Raw genomic sequence first — 21,286 nt, forward strand, 5'->3', positions numbered from 1 at the left:
AGGGATGTTATGCATGGTCAGAGGGCTGCAGCCCCCTCATCCCGCGGCAGCCCCAGCTCCCCTTGTGCTGCCCCCACAGTGACCCCACAGGTGTCTGCCAGAGGCCACCCCTGCTCGGTCACTCTGGTTTTCTCCACGTTAAATGCCAGCGATATTATAGTTTCTACCTTAAGGTGGCAGCAAACTTCCAAACCAGTATCCTTCATTTATTAGGATGCGTGAGACAGGTACGGGCTCAACAGAACAACTCTGCTTCACACCACCTGCCTGAAACAAAGAAGTCTGCACTGCAGGATGTCACATAAACGAACCTCAAGCAGGCACCGCAGAGAGTGAAGCGTTTCTGGAGGACTGTGCCCAGGGCTGCACTGCAATTATTCCAGTGAGTGTCTGGCCAGGTGGTGCCCCAGTTTTGTCAGCGGAACATCGTGTCTGAGGGAGTCTCCTGGGGCAGGGGAGGTGTGGGGCTCACCTCCAGCCCCATCCCTAATGCAGAGCAGGGACACAGCTCTTCACAGGTAAAAGCAGCAGCCTCCACAGAGGCCAGGGACTATCTCTTGAACTCCCTCTGCTAAATGCTGTGCCTCACAGCACAGCACTATGAGAACTGGGTCTGTTAAAAACTATATAAGTGTTTAATTTTAATTTCATTTTTGGTTATGTTGATTTTATAAGGAGTACTTGGAGGTCAAGAGTGGCAACTTTTTTTTTCATTTTTTATTTTTTTTGCAGAACTGGGGTTCAAACCATCAAAAAAGTCCAAGCTTCCTTCTGCAACAGGCGGTAGGTTTGAGTGGCACTCTATTACCATTTTGCCTGATTTTTTTAATCTACTGTATTGCTTTTATTGGAAAAAAAATGTGCTTTTAATGAAGATTTGTGTTATAAATCAAGTTTGGCTGCTGTGTGTCTAGTGAATATAAATGTGAAAGCACAGGGCTGAGTTCATTGCATACTTTAATCTGGTATTTTAATTCTAGCTTCTCTCAGTGAACAAATACAAAAGTGTGTGCATTTTTAGAGATATGTGGATTTTAGTTTGCCTCCCAATGATTTGGTGAGTCTATGAAAAGTATTTTTAATGCACTAGAATAAAACTAATTCCCCAAAATGATGACTCAGGTTTTGACAATATTCAGCTGAGAAGCTGCATCATAGGCTGATAATATAAAAGAGCAGGTGTTATGCAAAACATCATATTAAAAAGAAAGCCAAATAGCTCATGGATATTATAAAGTAGTTCTAAACCTATTTTCTCAGCAACTCTTGCCTCATTAATTGGCAGGCTACGTTTCTAAGAAATAAATCAAAACTTAATGGGCAAGCCTGTGTTGTTTCACCAAGGGAAAAAAACAACTGGCTTTGCCATTCTTTAATTCTTCAGTTTTTTTTCTTCTTTGGAAGCAGGAAAGCTGGTAAACTTACTTTTTGTTTGGCTTCAACAATTCTTCTTTCAAGGTCTGATGGGATCATTTTCCCTCTGGAGCAAGAGAGAGTTATATCAGTAACTTGATAATGAAATCAACTTTTACTGTTACTTCTTCACTTAATAGGAAACCCAAAGAAGGAGCAAAGTGACCTTTTTGCCCAAGAGTTCTGCTGCATTGAAGAGCACAGAAAGACTCTGCCCATTACTCTAAGTTTTTACCCTACTTATTTAGTCAATACATTTGCATCAATATAGTGATGGTAACTGAGAGAAAGTATCTTGTGACCACCCCATTAAAGACTGATGCTGCTCCTTGGAGCCTCTTGGTCCTGTCTGAAGTTACAGTCCTGGGAATAAGCCTCAGTCTCCCAAGGAGAGGCTCAGCCCAGTGTCCCAAGAAGTTCAGTGGGTGCCAAATCCCATGGTCCTCTCTCAGCAGGCACAGAAAATGCCGGGAGAGCTGCACAGCCTTGAGCAGTGCAGCTCAGTGGTGCTGTCAGCAGCTGTCTCTGGGCTCCCTTCCCAGGGATGAACAGGGCGACTTTCCCACGGTTTAGGGAATTACATGTTTGCATTTGCTGGAAGCAGGGAGGGAGAAGCTGCCAGTCTAGACTCGCTAAATGTGCTGTCAGGCTCTTTGCACTGACCGTATTTGCAGCACCTCCACTATGAACCATCTACTTCAGATTCAGTCAGGTAAGGCTTGAAGGCTCGTTTAGGAAATCCTGTAAATTAGCTAGGTGCAACATGAAACAGTGCTGATACTGAATACTAGGGCTATGGTTTTCTTTGCTTTAGATACAAGCAGGTCTATAAGAGAGGAGGCAGTATGAATCCCAGCAATACAAACACATGTTACAGAAATAAAGTCTTCCCCAGCTTTGAATGTTGTAGATTTAGATTGCTATAAATTTTTAAAGACTTTTTAAAGACTTTTTCAGATTTTTTCTTTCACTAGGCCCTCATTCCTGCCGCCATTAAAAAAACCCCTTAATTAAAGCTGAAAACGAGGTGGAAACTAATAAACCCATTAGTTTTAGTTTCCTTTGCATATAAACCCTTGAACTGTTTTCATGACATTTGGATGCATGTCCTTTTTTAAAAATTATGAATTTACTGCAATAAGGTACTACTGGTTTTGTAAGTTTCCCTCCTCACATAGCTTACAGTTAGATGGTATTTATTTAAGTAGAAATGGGTTTGTACTGCTGGGTTTTTTTTTTGTGAACTCTCTCCTGCATATTCAAAACAATAAAATATGGAAAGAATAACTAAAAATAAAAAGCTCTAAAAATCTAAAAGTTAACCCTAATTTTTCTTGCAGAAGTGCAAGGAAGGCCTAAAGAGTATTCAGCTCCTTGTGAGCTTACCCCAGACACATGTACATGATCAGAGAAAAGCAGTGGTAGTCTAATGCTCAAAAAATGTTCCTGGGATCATCAGAGGAATAAAAAAAAAAAAAACAAACATGTCAAAGAAGGTCCATGGGTTCATCTTCAAAACATAATTTAGATGTTGATCTTCAGTTTTTCTGATTTAGTGAGCTTGTGCATAGAAGCACAGACAGAACTGGGCAGACGCTTTCACTGCCCAATTTTTTGTACCAAAGCAAGCAATTATCCAGCCCCATGTCACATTGAGAAGATGTAGGAATTCATGGCCAGGAGAGTGCAATACCCGAGCAGTGTCAAGGTTTACCAGGTAAACAAGGCAAACTTGGCAGGTGTGGGTCAGAGTGGGAAAGAGGCACTGGGCAGTATGCTTGGTCGTACTGAAAACATCAGAAAGATATCAACATGCTCCTTCCAAAAGCCCACATCTTCACAGAGGCTCTTCTCAACCACAGCAGCCCACATCCTATGCAAACAGCCTGCCCTGTCCCTGTGCTGTCTGCTGTGTCCCTGTGGTGCCTGTGAGACACACAGGAATCCTGCTGCTTACTTCAGAGTGGGCAGGCCAACCTTTGTGGTCTTCACAGAAAACCATCACGCTGAATTTGCACAAGGAGAAAAAGAAGACATGGCTTCATTAATGCACATCCATCTCTAGTGAACAGAAACAACTGGGGATTTATTTTGGTATGCGTTGGTTGTTCTGACATCATTAATCCTCTTCAAGGTGTGTTCAGTCTTTTGTTAATAAAGAGATAATAGGGCCATAAGTCAATACTCAGGCACTGTGATAAGCACTGTAAATTGCTTACTTGATGCTTGTTTTTTAATGTGGGAGCAGAGTATTTTGATAGCAGCAAAGCCTTCCTTTCTGTTAGAGATGTAATTAATTCAATACCTTATAACAGTGAGGGATGCAAATAGCATTTTCTATTAGAAAGTCTCTCAACAGAATCAGTAAGAATTATTCTATTAATAATTTTTTGTCCCACAGAAAGTGTTTTTCCTAAACCAGAAAATTTTTATCAGAACATGTTGATTTTGTTAATATACTTTTTTACTCAAAATGGCTTTTCACAGAGAATCGAAACCTTTTAGTTGGGTGAGTTAAGAGATAAGTTATCTACCACCCTTTCTCAGAGCTCCTGTGGGAGCTGCACATTAGTTGCCTCCTGAGCTGTTGTTTTCCAAAGTCCACCATCCTTCTTAGCCCGTGCTTCCCACATTGCTGCCAAGATCCTTCTCCTCACATCCTATCACAAACATGTCCCTATCAAGGGCACTCAGGGAAATGAAACCCAGGTGAGAAATATAGTGGGGGCATGAAGTAGTAGAATTATACTAGCAAATGCTCCTAAATATTTTATTCCAACAAAAGGCCCACTTCAGCTCATTTTAATGGATCAAAACATGAGAGTCTGATTTGACCAAAACAAGCTTCTTCCTGGTTTCTTAGCATAAAATGTAAAGAACTTTATTAGTTTGATATCCTGTTTCACATCAGAATGAAATAAAAAAATTATCAGAAACCACTGAGGTTTTAAATATTTTAACTTTTAAATATTTTATGAACTCCAAAAATGGACCCATAAAGAAGCTTCTAACAGAGCCAGTTCCTCAAGTGGGATAAATCAGTATAAAGCTGATGAAGATGACAGTGCTATGACAAATTATACCAACTGCTGACCACATCCCACATACTCTCTCTGAGATGAGCCCCTGATGATCCTCTGTTATGCACCACAATAAAAGGTGTATTTGACATCTTTACTTACCTTTCATCACATCTAATCAAAATCACACTATCTGTACCAATACCCAAGGCCGCAGCTCCCTTCTTCACAGAAAAGTGACTCTGAAAAAATACATTTATTATTATTTATTTGCTTTATTATTTAATATTTAACATTTAATTTAATACAAAACACTACCCTCTTGCAAATCTTTCAGCAAGAAGTTCCACAAGAAGGCAATAATTATATTTAGAGCCCTTTTGGAAACTGATCACTGTAATTTGAGGCTTCAAAGCAGGTCACTACCATCAGCTGGAGGAACAGCGATCACTCCAATCTGGGTTTATTCCTGGAATATTACACACACAACTGTGGTCCATGCTGGACCTTGATGCATACCTGCAGCTTCTATTGCTTGTACAGATTCAGCTGTGAGCTTGATTTACTGAAACAAAATAGTCTTCTCTAGAGAATTCATTTAGTTTGTGATGCCCAGAATCATGTGCTACAATGTATCTTCTGCCCAGAGAAAAAGGGAGAAATGAATATAGGGGGCCTAATTGTGATGTCATGCCAGTGAAAGCCAGTAATAACTCCTACTAATAAACAGACCTACTGAAGTCTAAAATCAGAATAGGGCTGCTATTATTATTATAGTAAAACTACTAGTTAATCTGTGTGTACAAAATCAAATGTGTAAGTTACATACTGGAGTGCATGTTGGCCTAAATTCATCTCGCCCATAGGACTTAACTCCCGAGCCTGGGTCGGTGTATAATCCTAAACTGAATCCCAGTGATTAGGATAATGCAACAATTTTATATCAAATTATAGCCCTAAGAATCTGATTTCGTATTAACTCACACCCAGCTGTTAACAATTTTGTCTAAAGTAGTTTTAACTACAGTTTATTAAACATTGAAAAAATGGAAATTCTTTAGATACTACAATATCATTCACTTAGGATGTAACACTATAAAAAAAGATCCAGAAGACAAAAAACCTAACAAGGCTTTTTAAGTGTCCAGAGTGTTGAAGAAGAAAGGAAGACCCAGTTTGCAGACCACAAAGGAAAGAAGTAATCACCACGGCTTAGTCAAGGGAGTATTTGCAAGCAGCAGAGAGCAGTAGGGAGACTGGCACAATGGTTACATGTGTGGACTTCACCTAAAGGCCATGAGGGCACAGATTCACTGCATGCTAAAGGACTCTATACATAATGCACACTTTGAAAATTACAGTAATTCTAAACCAACTTAATGAAAGAGGAAGAAGAGTAGAAGAACTGAAACCTTAGAAGTAAAAAACCTCTCTGTTTTAAAAATTTCTCAGGGAGTATTTTCATAGAGGCTTGACTGCTATGGTTAAGATTGCTATGGTTAAGAATTTCCAGTACAAACTCCTTTTTTTAATATGCCTGTATTCTCACCATTTTGGCTGAAATTCTTAAGGTTTTCATGATGTCTGCTGACTTTTTCAATATCCAGAGATTTTTAAGAAGTTCAGATTGCTCTTAAGTCATATTTCACTGATGATATATAGACAATTTGAAAATACTTCCTCAGGTAAATATTTTTAATACTAGATTTATTTTTAAATGCACTGGGTTGGTACAGCTTTTCCCTGTGGGACGTGGCTACAGTGTATGAACAATGTGTATTGAGCAGCCACTGAACACTTTGCCTAGATGTAAAATCAGTTTTTGAAGTACTAGCACAGCAAACCACCCCAGTCCCTGAACTAAGCACACTCTGAAAAGTAAACACAGACACACTGGACTGACTCTCACACAAACTGATGATAAATGAAATGCATACTCATCACTTAGATGAGCCACAGGGGACAGGTGCCTGTCCCTTGCAGGTAGCCTAAGCAAGCTGACATCATCACGTAGGTTTCCTCTGCATTCTGGGGGAGAAAGGCACCTCCAGGCAAAGATTCATCCTGATCAAGGGTGGCTGGTTTGGAGTGGGTGCTGAATGACATCAGGTGAAGAAGTTTCTACCTATTCCCTCTGAACAAAGTCCTGTGATATCTGCTGTGAGAATGGGAAGTGTACAGCCTCTGCAGCCACCAGCGCTCCAGACACTGCAGATGTTTAACACCCAGACATCGTCCAGCCTATTAAAGCCACTGGTCACTGTCATGTTTATCTCAGAGTTTGCTTTGTTGTTTTTCTAAGCTGGGAGTCACAAGGTGCTAGGAAGTATTTATACACTGAATATTACAGCTCAGCCATCACACTGACATCTTTCATGGCATGTTATTTACTTCACAAACCTGAATTTTTGAACAAATGCATTTCCGTGAGTTTCATCAGCTTCACTAAATTCAGTGGACTTTTTCACAGCACAAATGCACTGTGGATGAAGGCTTGGAATGTGAACAACCCAAAAACCTCTAAACAACAAAGATACAAAAGTCTGTTCCCAGCCCTGTGGGCCTCCCTGAGCCCTATGGGGCAGCAGTGCAACTTTGTGAGAGCAGGGAGGAGAAGAGCCCATGAAATGGCTGTTGGCAGGAGGAGGCTTATAAAAAATTCCAGTTTAGGAAAGTATCTTGGAACTTTGCAAAAACTGAAAACAGAGCAAAAATATTGCCAGTATAATGACAGTTCACAGATGAAGATAGAACTGAATTAATCTACTTAAAAAAATTAATCTGCTTTTTATTAATGTATTACACAAACTGATCTGCACATACTGGGTGCTGTAAATAAATAAATGCTGGTAGAGATTCAGGAGTGAAGAGGCACAGATATATTTCACTGGGGTTTGAGTCAATGACATTACATTCATTAATTTTGCTCCTTACTCCACACTAGTTAAAAAAGATAAACTGTTACAATTTGTTTTTCTACTAAAAAACCAGAACTATTCAAAATGCCTTAAAAAAGAAAAGACAGATTTAAATGGTCTACTATGAGGAAGGAAATTAGGCCCATGTGCTCAAAGGCATCTATTGGAATATGGCCAAGTGCAGCTGTCTTGCTAAGAAGTCTCATGGCACTGCTAAAAGAGCACTGGGGAAAAAAAATGAATGTAGTGCTGATAGCTCAGTTGCCTGAAGGCTTTTTACAGACTGAAGGGAATTCAGTGGTCAGGAACCAAAACTGGTTTACAAATAAACTGGGAAGAAATACAGAAGTCTGTGCACAGAAGGGCAAATGCAATTACAATTTCTAAACAAACTCTGAATATGAAATGGCTCAAACTGTGTATACAGTCACAGATTTATGACTGCTGTTATGTTTTCGTGTTTTAGGGCAAGACCACGGGAATTACTCCCAAGGGCTTGAGAGACTCTGAAAGACCAAGGATGAAAGCAAAATAGAAAAAAATATAGTTGTAGAACCAAAGAAAACTTTCACTATGATAAATATTAAACTTTGGTTTAATATTCCTGTGATGGTGCTGAAAGTTTGGTTGCCTGTGTAATATAATAGTAAACAAAGAAAACTATAAAGGTCAAAGATATGAAAAGGTTTGCAGAAATAAACCTGATCAGACAGAACTATTCACAGATGATTTAACTGGGCTAACAAGAAAGGACATTAAATGTGACCCCTTTACAAATACCAGGGCTACAGACTTTTCAGACACACCAAGAAGGGAGCCTGAACAGCACCTTTCACAACACAGCTGTGTAAGAGTTAAACGGATCTGAAGCTTTATGGTGGGAGAACCAGGCAACAAAGAGAGGGCAGGTGCAGGCTGCCTGATGCCAGTCCTGAAGGAAAAGCCAGGCTTGGGGGCGCTGGAAGGTCTGGAGTTCCACCACTGTCCTGGGCTTGCAGACAGAGGAGGACACACAGGTGGGAATGGGCTGTCACTTCAGCTTCCTGGCTTCCTCCCTCCCTCTCTTCACACACTGCAAAAGGTGCATGGAAGACTGCAAATACATCCCCAGTAGAGAGGAATCTAATTTCTATATGGAAAGAAATGTGGTGAAATTCAGTGGTGAAGGAGAAGGTATAGGTATTAGTGACTAAGAGCATACTGACAGTCAGAAAAAAAAAAAAATTGGTGATTCTGAGCCAGGGGAATTTTCCCTTTATCTAAAATTTCAAATGCTGTTAGGTATAGGTTTGTTCCCCAGATAGCCATTTTTACATGGTTAGCTTTGTAAGGTAGAGACAGTGTAAATGTATTACACATGCAATAATGAATAGGCCCTCTGAAAAATGGAAGAATAATTAAAAATGCTATGATGCTGAAAAGTACAGCATTGTTATCTAAAGTGCTTCAATATACAGATGCTTTTATTTTTATAGCTTGCTAAATTACTCGCTCATCATCTGGCATGGTTGAAGCTGTCACAAACAACCATCCTAATGCCATGAGCCCCACAGGGCATGGCTGTTTTTTCAGACTGCTGCTTCTTCTTGCTTACATAAATCCAGAGTGGCATGAGATTTGTGGAGGTGGCTTATCAGTAACCAGTTTCCAAATGCTGAGCAAGCTAAGACAGACATCCTGCAGCTGAAACTCCCCTGAGGTCTGTCACTGGCAGCCTAGTGCCCAGGAGATGTGGACCCCTAGCCTCACCTTATCACCTATCCACCAGAAAAGAAGAACACACTTTTCTATTCACTTCTCTTGGGCTTCAAGCATTGTGCAATCCCTGGATGTGTTATTTAATCCCTGGGCTGGGCTATTTCTCTCTTAATAACCTAAAAATGCGTTGCTAGTTCAGGCTTGCTGTTTGGGCTCCCACAAAGGCGGGGAAGAAAAGGTACCTCCAGAAGGCACTGATCTCTTAGGGCTTTGGCACCTGCTTTAGACTTAAGATGAATTGTCTTCTGCAGATCTTGCTTTTTTTTTTTTTATTGGCCATAAAAATTGTATAGACTAACTCAGATTAAATGTTTACACTCCAGGTGATTAACATTAAGCAACATGAATCCTACCTTTATCATCTGATTTCAAGCTACAGCTTCTCCTTCAATCACCTACAAAAAGAGCATACTGTGTCCCATCCAAATTTTAAATACACTGCAACGAGAGATGTATTTGCTATGGTTTCATTTACCTACTGCTATTTGATTTTTAAAGTTACTTGTTAGTATCAGGTGAGAAATGAGGATATTAATGTTTCTAAACATACTAGTATGCACATCTTTGGCATTTTTCAAACACACAACTTCATGCTGCTTTTCTAATCAGAAAGACTAATTTGTTTTTTTTCTAGTGCAGATAGTTTTGCAGCACTGTACATGATAAAAAATGTTGCACTGATTCAGGAGGATACTGTAGCACTGTAAAAGCCACAAGATATTATGGTCAATACCAGACAAATTATGAGACCCAAATGATGATTTTTCTCCTTCAGGACTGACTGCACCAGAGCACTACGTTTCTAGAAAATGTTTTTACTTTGATTTGAATGGTGCTACCTGAATTAGGCTGTTCCTTAAATAAGACCAAATTTTCAGTTTCCTCCTGGCTTCAAATACCATAAAAATTAATTTTCTGGTTATTATGCAGTAAGTAATGCAAAGAAAAAAATGCATGAATCCATCAGTTTGATTTTAAATTTCCTTAGGTGGAAACAAATCTAATTCCTACTTACTCTGTATGCCCAGAGTGTAATTTACAGCTTTGTAGTCTATCCTACAAAATAGAAAACAGGACTTTTAGGCTCCTCAAATCTTCCTCTGGAAGCAGCACCTCACACAACACCCCTTGGACTGCTGCTGGCAGGTGGCAGTTCTGCAAAGTGTCTCCTAAATTGCAGGGACAGAGGTCAACACTATGTATCATGGAAGTGGTAGATTACAGATCAGATTTTCATTCATTCCACACAGAAACCAACGCAAAATCTTCCATAGCCTGTGTGAAATGGTCTATCAAGCTACAGACACTGAAGTCACTTTTTAATTTCCTTCTGCATCAGCATCAAGAAGCTTCACAGAAGGCTTCTGGAACTGTTCAGATAAAAACTTCACAAAGCCACTCTTCTCCCACAGATACTGGAATCGTTTGACACATTCCCTGCAACTAATGGGGTTTTTCCACAAAGGGAAAGCAGCATGCATGAAGCTGAAGAGGCGATTTATTGCTAACTGCCCCCTCTGAACTAGCTGCAGTGTGGATGCTGAGTGCACTGCTGCCAGGAGGGTGCTCCCCTGCCGCCCCAGACAAGCCACGTCTCCCAGTGCTCCCCCAGAGGACGAGGTTCCTCCAAGTGTGTCCAGCTGTCTACAGTGCTGATACCTGGAGAGCCAACAGACCCCCTTCAGTCAGCACACACCAGAGCTGCACTCCTAGTGAAGCCTTCAACAGCAGCTATTTCAACACAGGAGCAGTGCAGATGGAGAGATGCCAGAGGCAAGGAGAGCCTCCTCTGTGTCCTCTGTGGTCTCTAGCTGGGTGAAGAGGTCCCTTATTGTCAGATCAGACTGAATCACCTGCCAGTCCTTAGCTCTGCACTTTGTTTTCTAAACCTATGATAAAGAAGAGTGTTGCTATTCCCTCACTGAGCACCTGGCAAGATGTTCCTTCTTAGGGGGGGTTAGGGAAGAGTGGGAAAGTGAGAAAGCTGTTGTGAACTACATGACAACAGTCTTGCTGGGACGGAGAACAGAGAAGATGAAAAAATTTCTGTCTTTCCAATTATGACCAGCCTTTTTTTCATTCTCTGAACTGTGGATTAAGCCCACACAGTCCCTAATCAAGAAATTCTGTAAGCCTCTTTAACCCATTTTCCCACCAGCAATGAAAAGGGCCAAAAGCTGTTTTGTGACTCGAACCCACCTAGTTCTCTCCAGCTAAACTTCCCCTTTGCACGCTTTTCCTCCTCAGGGCAGCATGACTCTGTCCTTTTGTCTCCTAGGTGCAATCCCTGCTCCATACCATTTCCAGCTACTATTGGATACTCTTTAAGTGCTGGTTGGGCAAGTCAAAATCACAATAAGGAATCGGTTAAAATTTAACAGGTCTTGCCTTGGGGCCAAATGGAACAACTAAAATATTCTGAGAAGGCAGCTGTTCCTTTGAGCAGCTTTCTCCATGCTGAAAAAGGGATGGACTCCTCTGAACACTTACAGCAGCCTAAAGCTGATATGCTGGAACACAGGAGGCCTTCAGTTTAGATTTTTCATTGTGTTTGAAATGATAGACTGAAATAGGTTTTTACAACTGGCATCCATCACTTTTTTCCCCTCTGAGCCAAGGTCTCTTGCATCATGTGCAGTCCAGAACAGCTGCCATGAAGGACATCACTGCTCCTGAACAGTGCAAACGAAAGAAGACTGATGATGCCTTGATGAATACAGAGGACGGAATTAAATCCTGAGCGCAAGTGCGTCTCATGAAATTAAACCTGAGGAAGACCTACCCAAGTAGTTGCAGAGTACTTCACCATCACTGGTGAAACAGTAACAAACAGCAGCAGAGTGTGCTAAGTTGTGGGATGGGGAAAATTTGCTGGCTGGGAACGTGCACAGTTGGAATAATCACATAACCTATTTTAGGAACCAAATGTAGGTTGCGTATATGAGGAGGCTCTTTATGGTCGGTGCACAGAAGTAGGTGAAGCCCTCCCAAAGGTGATTTAGAGCATTTAAATTCAGGAATATTTAGGTTCCTAATTTGGATACTCTGAGTTTTTCTCCAGAGGTGCTTCTCTTCACTGGTTGTGCAGAGAGTAAAGCTCCTAATTTTGGAACATGATGCACTCCTAAATTAGGGAGGTAATTACTTAAAAGCTGTGAATTACTCCTCCCTTCCCTTCTCCCCCACTGGCAGCTGAACCTATAATGCCATTAGACTAAGCCAGATTCTGACTACAGTAGTAGTGGTGGCAACAGTGACACAACTTCATTCATTTGTAGTACAAGAAGATCTAGACTGGTAGTAATGAAAATAGTCTCATTTGGAATGCTGAAATTCTTCACTGAGAACTGCTGATATTAAAATCTTTGCATCTGACTGAAAATTTCAAAACCAAAACCTACAAGTTTTTAAACACATACAGTTACCTTAAGGCTTTGTTTACTATCACACCATGCATGCAGGGCATGGGGAAATGATACTATGGATCTGCTGCTCCAGCTAGATCCCTACAAATCTATGGGGCCTGATCCCTATGGATCTGCTGCTCCAGCTAGATCCCTACAATTCTATGGGGCCTGATCCCTACAAGTCTATTGGGCCTGAATTCTCAAGGAGCTGGCTGAAGCCATCACAAAGCCTTTCTCACTGATTTTTGAGAGATCTTGGAAATCTGGAGAGGTACCAGCTGACTGGAAGCTGGGGAACATGATCCCAACTTCCAAGAAGGGCAAGAAGAAGGACCCCAGGAACTAAAAGCCTGTTAGTTTCACTTCAGTAGCTGGCAAATTCACAGAAAAGATTATTCTGGGAAGTACTGAAACACAACACCTGGAGGACAACGCAGCCATTGGTCACAGCCAGCATGGCTTCATGGGGGAAAGTCCTGCTTGTCAAACCTGATTTCCTTCTACAACAGGGTAACCCACTGATCTAGGAAAGCCAGCAGATGAAGCCTTTTGGACTTCAGCAAAGCTTTTGATACTGTCTCTCACAGTTTCCTTCTGGAGAAAGCCTCCAGCTCACAGCTGGACAACCCTGTTACACAATGGGTGACCAACTGGATCATGGGCACAAAGGGTTACAGTGAATGGGGTGACCTCAGACTGCTGACCTGCCACTACTGGAGTTCCACAGGACTCTGTCCTCACCCCTGTGCTCTTTAACACCTTTATTAATGACTTGGACACAGGACTTACCTGGATACTAGGTACGTTTACTGATGACACCAAACTGGGGAGAGCTACTGACTCCCTCAAGGGCAGCGAGACATCGATAAATTAAGAGGACTAGGAAATCCCCAACCATATGAAGTTTGACAAAGGCAAGTGCCAGATTATTCACCTGGGATGGGGCAACCCTGGTTTGTGGGTAGAGACTGGGGAATGAGAGGCTGGAGAGCAGTGCCATGGAAAAGGACCTGGGGGTCCTGGTCCATGGCAAATTGAATATAAGCCAGCAGCGCCCTGGCAGCCAGGAGGGTCACACATGTCCTGGGGAATCAGGCACAGCATGGCCAGCAGGGCAAGGGAGGGGATTGTCCTGCTCTGCTCTGCACTGGGACTGCCTCCCTTTGGATATTATGTGCAGTTTTGGGTGCCACAATATTAAAAAGACATTAAGCTGCTAGAAGGTGTCCAAGGAGAGCCTCCAAGGATGGTGAAGGGTCTGGAGGGGCATCCATATGAGGAGTGGCTGAGGTCACTTGGTCTGTTCAGCCTGAAGGAGAGACTGAAGGGAGACCTCAGTGCAAGCTTCAACAGTCTCATGAGGGGAGGCAGAGGAGCAAGTATGATCTCTTCACTCTTGTGATCAGTGACAGGACACAAGGGAAGGCATGAAGCTGAGTTAAGAGAGGTTTAAGTTTAATATCTAGAAAAAGTCCTTCACCCAGAAAGTGGTTGAGCACTGTAATAGTTCTCCAATGAGGTGATCACCAGCAGCAAGCCTGACAGAGTTCAAGAAGCTTTTGGACCATGCTCTCAGGTGCATGGCGTGGTTTCCAGGGTGTCCTGCACAGGGCCAGGAACTGGACTTGATGATCCTGATGGATCCCTACCAACTCAGGGTGTTCTACAATTCTACAATTTGCATGTTCCATGGCCATTATCTTTCAAGAGCATCCAACTGTGGCAGAGAGAAACCTCAGTCAGGCCAAGGAGTCTTAAAGTAGGTAGACCATCAGCATGATGTGATGAGACAAATGAAATTTGCATACTTTAAGTGTCTGTTCAGGTCCTGCATGACATTTCCTATGTTAAAAAGGATTGTACTTCTAGGCCTCTGTATTTTCTGTAACAGCTTCTGCTGTTTTGAGGGTTAAACCATGATCTCATACCCTTTGGGCAATTAAGGGTAAAGGCTCCTTCACATAGTGCAGTTTTTTAACTTCTCTAGAAGATGAGAATATACTTTTTATAAAGCCTGATTGAGGAAGGGACAAAACTGCAATTTTAAGATACTTTTTAAATGTAATGTATTTCAGATGCCGTCCTATGAATTCTATAGTATATTTGATTTTTGAATTTTTAATTTGCTAAGGGCTCTGCTTCTTCCCTGGCATGAAAACACAATTATTAAAGCTCATTTAATTATTTTGAGACTCTTATCATAATTTGGGTCATTGTTTAACACTCCATTGCTATGAAAACAATGAAATACTCTAATGATTAATAGGATTTGTTACTTTAAATAATCATATTGAACCTCATTTGCATGACTTAGGCTTGTTACTTCCGTGTGGCTAAGGTATCTCTAGCGGCACATCCAGCTTTGGAAAGTTGCTACTCATCTGCAGACTGTGCTCTTTAACTATGGGGACAATAATTCTGCAATGTGGGGTCCACAGCTGTGTATCGCATCTCATCCCATCCTACTGCTATGAAAGGCATCCTCAGAGAGATTTCCTCCTGCACTTTTGTGATAACTTTTAGGGTATTTTGCTCCTCACACTTGCATAGAATGGAAGCACATTCTATGGTAAGTCCAAACAGGCAGCAGGAGGACTTTGTTACTTAACATGGACAGCATCCTGCTGAGTCTTGGCCACAAATTAGTCCTTTCTGGCTGAGCCCACACAGCTGGAGAGAAATTTAGAAGTGGACAGTGAAGCCTGAAAACAGCTCACAGACCCTCCAGGGGATAAACCTTCCTCTTTCCTTTCCTTCTGCACCCACATTCTCCACTCTAAGCTGCAAGGAGTTCCAAATGGTCGTAAAGGCAAAAACAACCCTCCCAACAGAGACTTCCACACGGCTGCACAAAGAGCAAAGAATGCTCTCACAAGGACTACTCCTGTTTCTCTTGTGCCCACCTCCCCTCGCCCCTGGCACTGCCAGGTCCCAGTGGTGCCTGTGATGATCCCCTGTGTGCTGAAGCTTTTGCTCACAGGCACAAACTCACAGCGAAGCCCAGCTGCCCAGCAAATACTGCAGCTGTGCTGCTGCACACACACACAGCATTGTCATATGACTGTCTTCATGTATGTTATCACCTTCTCATTAAATAACAGCAGGAGTGGTTTCAGATGGAAAGATTTTGACTCAAAAGGATTTTCTGTCGCCCCAGAGTGACCCGAACAGATGACATTCCCGGCAGAAAGTGCTGAAGCCCAATGACGAGCTCTCCTCATTTGATGTGGTCCTTACCACTCACATATCATATCAACATTTATATGGACACAAGTGAGAGCAAAGAAATAGCAGTGGTTTGTAGAGACTGCTCTGCCTGGATTTCAGCCACAGAGAAGTGCAGAGATCATCCCTCTACAGATAAAAAAGTCAGCCTCCTCCCATGTTTTTATTCCAGTGAAGGAATAACAGAAATGAAGACAGTTGTCAACAAATTCCTGTTCAGCTGTTTTCTTCATCACAAATTCATACAAGCAGATGTAACAGATAGGAAAAAACAGAAACACATACATGTTCCGATGTGAAGGCAACCAGTCTGGGAATAGCTGCCATTCCTTTTTCTTTAACTTCTGGAAACATCTTGAAACGTGCAATCAACATAGCATACATGTTAGATATGGCACCACCTGGAGTCCACAGTAATATACTGTTACTTTTTCTATTCATTGTAATATCATTTCAGAACAAACAAGTCTTGTTACAGTTTCTCTATATAAATGTCTCTGCCTTGAGGCAGAAACACAGATTCTTCTTCCTGATGCTCCTCACAGCTGGGTTGTGTAATAACAGGATCTACTACACAGAAAAAAAAAACACTGATGCAAAAAATACGACTGCAAAAAATGACTGGTGCTTCCTTTCGCCCTCATTCTAACTACCATCTCTCCTTCAGTGCCCAGTCTTAGCTTTCCATGTGTCATCAACACATAATCCCCACTCTATTCCACCTCCTAAACAGATGCCCCCACAAAGCAATTTCCTAAGGGATTTCCAAGTGTGACCTGATCTGTGCTCTCCCCGCCTAAATCAGGGTGGTGTTTCATGCCCCAGCTTTGAGCAAATCCACCCACTGAAAGCCCACAGCCACAACTGTCTGGATAAATGGAGTGGGAAGAGGGAAGAGAAAGGGGAAAGGGTCATTCTAACAAATACTTTTCATTTTAATTGTCCTCTGATGGGAACAAGGGGAAAAGATTAAATGTCCCTAACACTTGCCTTAAAATCACTGGCATACATTCACTTAAAATAGCCATTTAAGATGGGTATTTAACCCACTTCAAGATGGGTATCAGATCTACAGCTTTGCAGTGGTCTGTTTCTCCTTTTTGAGATCTTTTACAAACCAAGTCTCTGTGTCTACAGTAGAGCAATGTTTGGCTTTACATTATAGCTGCATGCATGAGCACTATGGGAATATAATGCAGTACTTGAGGCAGATGCTGAGAATTTTTACATTTGTAGGCACACAAACACACACACAGACAGACCTGTATCCATGAAATCCATCAGGTTTATCCAATATATGTGTGTGTATACACACACACAGAGATTGATTGTATATCCATGTTTATGCACATGTATTTATAAAAAGCAAAAGTTTTAAATGAACAGGTTGAAATGCTGGTGAGGTAGAGTTCAACTATTGCAACATTCATCCATCTAAAAATGGAGTGAAGAGCACAAGATGTGCGCCTCTAGAGGATGGCTCAGCTCATCCTATGGCAGCTGTTTGTGGTAGGTGGAACTTGCCCTGCAGACACATCCCCACTCTCCCTCGAATACACAGGAGCTGCTGTAACTAGCCCAGGGAAGACACCCAATGCTTGGACAGCCTAACTGAGATAAGATAAAATCCATCTTTTGAGATGAAGGAAGCACTGTTGGTTATCTGTGCTGGCAAATTTAACATTGTTTTGACTTTTGTAAGATTTGTTTTAATCTAACTAGAGATATATACTGTTCCACAGCCCACACAGCTGTGCCCTCCATTTCTAATCAGTATCCTAGCTCTGCTCTTGCAGGGAAGCTGCCCTGCTGTGGGCTTTCCCTGACCTCACTGGCCCTCCCGTGAATCCAAGGGAAAATGCCACAGAAGAATGGCATTGCTGGCATACAGGTCAGTACAAATTGGGGCTTTTCTTCCCCTTTCAACTATCTTGAGAGATATGAACATATTTCAACACCTTTCTTCTGAAATGAAAAAACAAGAGATGGAGAGATTAAGAGGAAATGCTCAGGTACCTCTCTCTAAAAAATGCAGATGCCATGCAAGAGCTGCTATTGATGATTTAGGTGACTGAACTAAGTTGAAGCAACTTGGCCTGTCTTGTCCAATGCCATCGGCTCAGTGTCAAAAGAACCAAGACTGAAATGTTTCGTTTCTTCAATACCAGGGTTTCCTATTAGTATTTATTACTCAGTCATTTAACCTTAGTTTACTCATAAGCCTGCATTCTGCTTTTAATTTCGTAGTTGCGTTCACATCCACAGTCAATTGCAGCTAACAAAACACACCTACAGAATTTGGAGAAAACAGTCAGGCTTTTATGCTTCACATGTATTGATACTGTATGTTTCATTCTAGAGAATGCAGAGAGAAAGAACCTTTTCTTTGCAACAGTAAGGTCTTCAGCTAAAGCCATGAAGTGAGAAGACAGCACAGAAATTATTGATTATTGCCTAAAAAAGCAGAACGGGCACACTGAGTATTGCTGCCTTAACAGAGGAAATTACAAAGATGCACTTTGCACACACCAGAAATTGCAGAGAAAGAAAAAAAGAATGAGGGGGCAGGCCTGCAAATTCCAGCACAGGTACATGCCTGCCGGAGAGCCCGTCCCCACACAGGTATCACCTCGATGAAGTGAGCTCTGACATACCAGCAATGCCCTGGCCCCATGCCAGGCAGCACCTTCTGCAGCCCCAGCAGGGCCAGCAGCTCCTCCTGAGGCACACACCTTTCCTGACTCACACTATCTCTACCTGAGTTTGCCAGACTCAGGCAGATCTGGCACACGCACCTGAGCCTTTCACCCAGCCCGCTGCCGTGGCCTCCAGAGCTGGCTGGGCAGCACTGCTGCTGCTCTTCTCTCACCCTGCAGGTCCCTGACCAGCCCCACGGGAAGGGGAGGAACTAAGGGCAGCTGTACCCAGTGAGGTCAGGGTTGGGAACCCACCACCACTCAGTTTCCAAAATCTTTCACTTTGGTCCTGGGCTCATGAGACACTCTTAGATGCCAGGTGTGATGTAGGCCAAGGTTTTCAGAAGGATCTCTAAGCACCACAGTAAAAGCTGTCAGAGCTTTTGCTCTCAGATGTTTTAACTAAGAACTCATAAAAAAGCAAAGTCAATTCTTCTCATCTATTTCTCTACATCTGTGGAAAGGGCCTGAATAAAACTCCCACACTACTTTCCACCTATGCATTCAGATGTGAGAAGCTGAAGACGAGCCTTGCCTGACCTCCATGGTCCCAGAGAGCTGAATGTCCTAGGCTGTAATCAGTGAGTCCTTTCCTCTACTCAACAGTGCACTCTTTCTCTCTCCATTAGGTCAACTAACTTCCCTTCCAGAAAGGCTCCTTCTGCACCAGCTAACAGTCTATTCTCTTTTGACAAGCCAAGATATTATACCCAATGTAAATTCTTTCATCATTTTGCAATTTTGTAGATAGACAAGCCAAAATTTTTGAGCAATGAAATTACAGAGTCAGAGAAGAGGTGACAAAGAGTATAAATCAAAAGACTAAGTGGAATAATTAAAAAAATAAAAGTCTCAATGTTTGTCAATGATTTCTCTGCCCTAACTTTTTGCCTTACTGACTTGCCCTGAAGAAACCAGGTTTCTAAGCCTTTAAGCACTCACATTAACTAAGCACCCAAGAACCCCATTGAGAAAAACAGGTCAGCTTCACATGGAAAGCTAACAGCATGCTCTAACGCTGGCAGGGTCTTCCTGACTCTACTAGAATTGCTGGAAGGTATGCTACGTCTTTCCCTGTTTGCTCCAATTTCCCCTGCAGTGGTAGAGAGCTTTGTTGTGTTTCTTCCCTCTGTTATTAATACAACAGTCTTTCTATTTCATGGAATCCATAAAAAGGGGGGGGGCAAATCAAAACTGCAAGGCAAATGTCTCTTCTCATTATGTTTCCCATGTGCCATTACAGCTGCTCATCATGCAGTGCAATTTGCTCAAACAGACCCTCATAATCACATCCCTGAAATTCATAAACATGCAATACTTTATCTCAAAGAGGCCACTGGTGTTTACTAGCAAGTGTCCTCTCAAACATGCATATTTAATTATATTTACTCTTTAGCTGCAGGGGATGTCATATATCACAGTCTGAAAAATAGAGAAAGTTTGAAATGTCATGTACCAGGTGAAAATATCCCATCGCCACAGCCCCCTGGCCAGCCAACCATCTCTCTCATTTTCCTTAGTGTGACATATTCCAAAAGTACAAACACTGGAGCAATTTCATAGGTGAACCTGAAATGTAGTAATGTCCATATTTAATGCTATAATCTACAATCTTTTTCCAATATCACATTACATTATAGCCACAATATACTCTATCTTATACTGGGTAGGGTTCTGTTTCACAATACTTTCCACAGTCTTCTTACTGATTTGACATCAAATGTCTAGAAGGAGAAATGCAGGGAGCACTTAACAATCCATTTCCACCCACTTTAGTGAATAAAATCTTGCCCACCTCTTCCAGGTTCAAGGCTTTGCCCTTTATCCAAGAGATGCTGGGCAGAGCCCCTTTGCCTTGCACAAACCCGTGTGCACGTCTAGAGGCACATGTCAGCACTCCTATTCATAACGGCCAGACAGTGCATGAAGCAAAGCAAGTACATAAAAATGCTTCCTAATCCCAAAGTGAAAAAACCCCACACTTTGAATTGCACATCTCTTTCTTACAGAAAGCAACGGCTTTCTGCTCCGGGTATGGATTGTACACAACCCCTCTATATGAATGCAACTGCTCACTCAGTACCCCTTTCATTTTACATATTTATGCATGCAAAATGCTAATCTGTATATATTTTTGTGTGCTTTTGGGAGGCAGCACAACCAATCACGATTATGAAATTTTACAAATGACAGCCTACAGGACAACATTGAAAGTCTTTCTATAAATAACTGTTGCAACCATTTAAAAAACAGATTATTTTTCCCCAGCAATTTTAACATAAAATTATTCTTTCCCTCAGATACAGGAACTAGTATTTTAGAGTATAACTGTGAAATTACATTAAATATCTAAACATTAAATTTCAAAAATCTTCTACTTACATATTAGTATTTGCTGCTGATGTCAGCCAGTCTGCCGCCAATCCAACCATGTCCAACCCAGTTGAAAGTTGATTAAAATATCTAGGGTGCCCTGCATAAGATGAAAAATGTTATCAAAAGGCTGATGACTCTGAATGAAACTATTCAGCGTTGAACAGTATATTTACCTCCATATTTCTATAGACAAGGAAGCGCTTTCAAGGTATAAAACAAAGCAAATGGCAGTAAATACATTTCTTGAAAAAGGCAGGATAATTTCTCTTCTTTCTCATTCCAAAGTCAGTAATTATACTCAACATAGAATAATGAATTCCAACATTCCCTATTATCCTTTCAATATGCCTTGAAAATTAGCACATTGCTGCCTCACAAAAATAGCTGTTTGCTCCCGTTAGTGTGTCACATGTTGTCACTGGATATGGTTTTGCCTGACTAGGTTTGAAAGGCACACATGAGACACCATCTGA

At 41.7% G+C, this 21,286-nt stretch overlaps 1 protein-coding gene across 1 annotated transcript in view; it reads right to left on the reverse strand.

Moving 5' to 3' along the window:
* The window catches only part of GAD2 (glutamate decarboxylase 2), a 40,826-nt gene that overhangs the window by 13,052 nt on the left and 6,488 nt on the right, over nt 1-21,286 (reverse strand). The window contains exons 5-9 of the mRNA XM_038128148.1: nt 20,820-20,910; nt 19,894-20,006; nt 16,027-16,142; nt 4,596-4,675; nt 1,426-1,480 (exon numbers count right to left, since the gene is read on the reverse strand). Coding sequence (XP_037984076.1) covers nt 1,426-1,480; nt 4,596-4,675; nt 16,027-16,142; nt 19,894-20,006; nt 20,820-20,910 — 455 coding nt within the window. The remainder of the gene's footprint in view (nt 1-1,425; nt 1,481-4,595; nt 4,676-16,026; nt 16,143-19,893; nt 20,007-20,819; nt 20,911-21,286) is intronic.

This window comes from Motacilla alba, chromosome 2 (genome assembly GCF_015832195.1).
Source record: "Motacilla alba alba isolate MOTALB_02 chromosome 2, Motacilla_alba_V1.0_pri, whole genome shotgun sequence".
Taxonomy (NCBI): Eukaryota; Metazoa; Chordata; class Aves; order Passeriformes; family Motacillidae; genus Motacilla; species Motacilla alba.